General features: G+C 36.4%; 1 protein-coding gene across 3 annotated transcripts in view; it reads left to right on the plus strand.

Moving 5' to 3' along the window:
* The window catches only part of TOLLIP (toll interacting protein), a 29,242-nt gene extending 23,744 nt beyond the window's left edge, over window positions 1–5,498 (plus strand). For all 3 annotated transcript variants that reach the window (XM_074918200.1, XM_074918201.1, XM_074918202.1), the window contains one exon: window positions 2,021–5,498. In XM_074918200.1, the coding sequence (XP_074774301.1) occupies window positions 2,021–2,235 (215 nt within the window). In that variant the 3' untranslated portion in view covers window positions 2,236–5,498. The remainder of the gene's footprint in view (window positions 1–2,020) is intronic.
* The last annotated feature ends 502 nt before the right edge of the window (window positions 5,499–6,000 follow it).

Consider the following 6,000-nt stretch of genomic DNA (forward strand, 5'->3'; position numbering starts at 1 on the left):
GAAGGAGCCTCAGATTATAATTTTTGAGTTTAGCACTTAATCGTTAAGATTATCAGTAAGGAAGTGCAGGTAAGATAACATTTATTTCCAATCTTGTATTACGGATTTTTTTTCAATCAAATGCAGTATGTAACATATTGCTTAACTAGTCTTGCTTTCAGAGGACTAGAGGATAGCAAACAAGTTCTTTTAAAAAATGGTTCTGAAGTAACTGTCTGTAGATAGACAGTAATAGACTGATTAAAACCTATGGAGATTAGAATGAGCTGATTTAAAGCAAACTATTAACGAGGTAAACTTTAGGAGGAGGTGACACGGTTATGTAAGGAAAGCTCATACCTTAGAAATTATAGGTGTATGAGTATGTGGGTAAGAATGATGTGGTCTGTGCATATCACTGTCAGCTGCATTTTGAAAAATGTTACTTGCTAAGGACACTCTTCCTATTCTATGATATTCTGATACAGTAAAGGTCCTCTTGTGGTTTAATAGCTGTTTTGAAAAGCTGATGAACAGATAAAAATAGGTGATAAATCATACCCTAATGGAGGGAGGCCTTTGGGGTGCCTCATATTTTTAGAAAGATAATCAAGGGGATTATCAAGGGGACAATTTGTCAAAACAAAAACTCTTCTCAGTTTTCTAAGTCTCTGACTACAGCAGGTTGTAGAAAGATCTCATATGGGAAATAAAATCGCATATTAAGGCTGGTGTTAAAGTATTGTGTAAAGAAAAATCTTAACTAATACATATTTGGTGATGATTTTTTGATAGGTCATTACTACACATAAAGATCTTCTGAATTAGTATAGACTGTTCCGTGAAACTACCAGGTGAATGGTGTTTGAAAGAGTGGATAAAATCTTTGAAAGCAAATAGGGAACAAATACAAAACCTTTATCATGCTGCTGTGTGAAGCAGTGCCGTGTTTGTGTCTAGACGTAGGTATAATAGTTCTCCTTGCCCTGCCTTCAATACAGCAGAACTGGAAAAGTAGGACATAAAGGTGTGGGACTAACATAATCAGGGGGTCTGGAACGACTTAGAGAAGTGAAATACGCTGTTTTCAGAAGTGATCACAAAAGAATCTAGATGTATGCTATACTTGGTTTCAGTTTTATAAAAACAAATGGTAGCTCTTTTAGCAACAGATCTATGCTTAATTAATGATAAATGTTAAGTGATGGAAAAGGCCTTTTGTCTAGTAATTCCTTTTAACAGGAATTAAAAAACTCATTTTCTAAAACTGTCTTTATAAACTGCCTGTGCTTTAATTTTACACAGACATACAAGAAATTAATGAAAAATGTCAGATGAATTTTGTCCTCTGGCAGAGGAACAGAGAAAAGCAGTGTGTACCCACACAGGCATGAGAGGAATTGCTCTTTTGCCCCTTTGTGACTTTGCTTGCTGAACTGAATGGAACTTAACCAGAGAAAAACATTGGCTTAAAATTTGCTTATGAGTGTGGTCCAGTCTCCTACTAGACCTCAGTACTTTTCTTTCCTTCGAATGCAATGGAGGTTGCATTCATTGAATTTCTAATTATCAGTTATGTATATTGCTGATGTAAAACCATCTCTTTCATCATGACATAAATGCACTAGAAACTAAAGTATGAAGGAAACAGGGAGAAAAAGAACAACCACAGCTTTCTGCGGTGTGCGCAGTGTTTTATTAGTGATTCATGTGTAAACCTGGTTGATGCAAGTCTTACCTAATTTTGAGCTGTACATTTTACCATACTGTAGTTTACCACTTCTGAAACATAACTGGAGCAGAGAACCTATTCCAGAGAAACATATTCTGATTGTAATGGTCTAGGTATAATCTCTGCAATCTCTTTTTTTTTTTTTTTTTTTTTTTTCTGGAGTATATGTGTTTGTTATTTTTAAAAAAAGCTGAAGTTGTTGGGTTAGGGTGAGTCATGAGCTGCTTCAAAATCATTGATTTCCCCCCCACCCCCCCACTCATGTATGTTTGTTTGTTTGTTTGTTTTTTCTTTATTTTTTGCCTGCAGGGATGCCTGCAGTCTGTAATCCTGGCATGGTACCAGTGGCAATACCACCTCCTGCAGTGAACCCGCAGCACCTGTGTAATGAAGAAGACCTGAAATCTATCCAGGACATGTTTCCCAACATGGACAGGGAAGTAATCCGCTCAGTGCTAGAAGCTCAGAGGGGGAACAAGGATGCAGCTATCAACTCCTTGCTTCAGATGGCTGAAGAATCATAGATATCCACTTCCTGCATAGTCCCCGTCCTCGATGCCACTTATTTTTACTTGCCAAGCCAGGGATTTAGCTAGAGGAAGAATTTCCCAACAGCTTTCTGTTAGTTGTTCCTGTGTGAAAGATTATACCCCTTTTTCTCCTTGGACATTTGGATCTTTTTCACTTTCTTTCTCAATCTGAACATACTCCGTTTAGCTTATGTCCTGCAATATAGCATTGAAGCATCTTTACTATCAGCTGTGCCCTGTGTGGCTATATTCTGATGGGGTGGAGAGTAATGCTGCTTTTTTTCTTTCTCTCTCCCTTTTCATAAACTTGTACTTACAAAGTAATTCTATGCAGTACAGGATTTACTACTGTTTGTTAGATTGAAAGAAAATTTTTTTTCCATGGAGGGTTTGCTCTTTAAACATAACTGATTTGTTCAAGTATTTAGGTTCCATCAAGCAGCCTATTTCTGCCAGAAATTAAAACAAAGACCCTTTCCTTGTCCTGTGGTGTTTAGTTATTGCTGTGATATATTCAATTCATGTTTCTGATTGAAGATTTTTAATTTAATAAGCTAAATTTTTCAGGTTGCGCTGTTGATATTCGTAATGAGCATCTTCTATTCAATCTAGTCATCGGGCACCAAAGCAATATATTATCCGGCGTGCATTTGGGGCTATATCCTCCCATACAGTATTGTTATGTATCTGTAAAAGCAGGTAACTTACACAGTATGTATTGCTGTAGCAGAGAACAGGACTGAGCCCTAATGTACTCCCACAATTAATTGCACTCTAACTACTTCTGCATTCCCATGGCTGTTTCAAAGGATAAGTGCAGAAGGAAAGATTTTTGTACCTGGAAAATTACTGAAGCCGTAAACAATTATTTAAGGTGTTGTCTTACATTAAAAAAGCAGAAATCTCTGATCTGGTTATAAGGCTTCCTTCTTTACACCTATATTTCAGCAAAGTTATTTTATATTAGTGGAAAAACTATTGTATTTTTTCTTGTAATCTGATCTAACAAGCTTGAAAAGTACCTTTAGAGTCTTTGAATGGCATTATGAGTTGCTCATTGACTTGTTCGACTACGGTTGCTGCAGTCATTTATTATTAGATGCAGATGGAAATAAATTCTTGGATAGAAAATTTAACATATCTGAGTGATAGTCTGATCCTCAGAGGAGGTTGGAGATTGCTTGTATTTATTGTTAGTGTTATTTTTTCAGATAACAGTTCATTTTGGAGCTGTAGAATCGTACAAGTATGCACCAGTTACAGCTGTTGGATAAATTTCTGCAGTGTTTGTTTTTGTAGATGATAAAGTAATGCACTTTAAATAGTATGTACCAGTTTATTTTTCCAGTGATGTGCAATGTTGCTGTTTTATCTTTTTTTAATGTTTGATTTCAAACACTTTCTACAATAGCCATAGACCTTTATATTTTCAAGAGTTGGAATGTATGTACACTTGAAATCTAGGCTCTTGAGTGATTCATGAGAACATTAAAGCCAGGTTTGGAATGGGGAAAAGGAACCTGTATTCTCTTCCTCCCCCATACTTTTGTTTCATGTCACATGCTTAAAATATTTTCTTTATTATCTGCTGAAAAGTTGATTCTATTTTTTTCCTCCCACCTGCATTCAAGAAGCCTTTAGGTAGCACTGGCAGTAGAACACGAATATTTTTTTATGATTAAAAGTGATACTGAAACTTTTAAAATACAGCACCAAAAATCATCCCAGTTTCTGACTTTTTAAAGCTGTCTCTTCATGATGTACAATCGTAAGTTTTGTTATGAATCCCTTACCATCTTTAAATTTACTGTTGAAAGTGTAAGTGTCTTTACACATTCTCCAACTGGCTTTTCAATAATGAGATTCAAGGCTGTAGTTTCTGTGTGCTTTAGTTGTAGAGTCACCACATTTTCATTTTCTGAAATAAAACGGGTGTTCTTCAAGAAACTGGTCTTGCCCCTTCCCTACAATCGTGGTAAATTTTGTGACCGAGTAGATTGTTAGAGACATTTGGTCTTTACAGCACAGTGATTTGTGACATTGTTACCCAAAATGATAAATCTTGGTAAGGATTTAATGCTTAGGTATCTCCAGGAAGAATCCCTTGCTCTAACTTTTACACAGATAGCATGAATTGCTAAGGGATGAACAATTCAGGGAAAATGTATATATTTAAATTTTTATATTAAAACGTTGGGATCCATAATACAGCTTTTTATAAAAGCAAGTGGTCATGGTTCAACTTAATGGCTGGTAAATTGTACTGCGTCCTGTTACAGCTCAATTTCAAGCACAGCATAAACACCTTTCAATCCTAACCACCAGGAGGGGTAAGTGGGTCTTAATTAGCCAGGTTTAGTCATAAACTAGGCTCTGGGCCTCTGAGGGAGGCTCCTGTTCTTAGAATTCTTTTGTTTGTTTTGTTCTAGGCAAATGTTATGCAAAACAAGGTAAGAGTTGAAGATGGTGTATGTAGGAGCAGTATGGCCAGTAAATGGATTTCAGCATGTTACACTATACTTAAATATTTTTCAGGTGATTTTTTTTTTTTTTTTGTTTGGTCTTGGTTTAATTAAGCACTGTAGCTAAAACTCTTCATGTAATGACGTGCTACTTTTTGTTAAAAAGAACAAAACAATGATCATAGGCCTACTCAGCTTTTCAGCATACATACCCTCTCAGTCAAACTGTTCGTTGTCGGGTTTGAATTGGAGAGATGAGAAAAGGCAGGGAGTGTTTAATTGTTCTAGGGTCTGTGAAATTAAGATATGGGAACTGAAAGTCTGTTTATTGGTTTAAAACAAATAAATTGTCACTCATTATGATTGTAGCTTTTGACAAGATGCTAACGGGATAATACTGTGTTTGATGCTGCTCTTTTGCTCAACAGCTTCAAGCAGCTTGGAGCCAAAGCCAGCTGTATAAGACTGGCATCTGCTAAAAGTTAGTGCTCTTAGTACTAGTTTGAGTCCTGCCAAGAGCCTAAATTTGCTAAAGGTAGGAACATTTTTTGTCTAGCTAGATCCTTGCTACTTTCTTCTCTACTGCTCTTTGCATCTGCTGATGGTACTGAATGTTTTTTCCCTTACAAATGTACTGCTTGTTTGGTTGATATGTAATACCGTACAGAGGATGTTTTTGCTGTAATAATTCTGAAGACGTTGTTTCTCTGTATTGAGGTCCAGTGTCTAAATGTGTTTCTTGCACTCTAAAGTACATTAACTTTTTCATTCAAATTTAATAAATGTATCATCTAAATGAAAGTGTATTGTGTCTCTATTGGAGAGCACACAGTTTCAGTCTTTGTCTATAGACAGACTTAGAATTCGAGTATCAGTTACTGTCTTCTGTTCAGTTTTGCACGTTAATTAACAAGTTACACTGGTTCTTAACGTGATCATCTGGTGGGACTGAGTACAGTAAGCACTCAAATGGATTTTAAGCATTCATCATCTAGGTAGATGCCTTTTTCTAACTCTTCTTGGTGCTACTTTCTCAAGAAAATGTTGCAGTACTGCAGGTCTAGAGGACAGAATGAGGCAGTAGTGAGGTTCCGGTGTTCGCAGGACAAGGGAGGAGGACAGAACAGTGTGGCTGTGGAGGAAATGCTCTGCAGTGTGAAAGGAAAAGTTATGAAATAGATCTCATGTGGTATTTTAGCTACGATAAGAGCTGGCTGTATCTGCTAATATTAATGAATTTTAAAGGTTTAGCTTACGTAGCTTTGCAGTCAATCATAGAATTAGAAAGAGATGCTAT

Source organism: Athene noctua, chromosome 14 (genome assembly GCF_965140245.1).
Source record: "Athene noctua chromosome 14, bAthNoc1.hap1.1, whole genome shotgun sequence".
NCBI classification, from domain to species: Eukaryota; Metazoa; Chordata; class Aves; order Strigiformes; family Strigidae; genus Athene; species Athene noctua.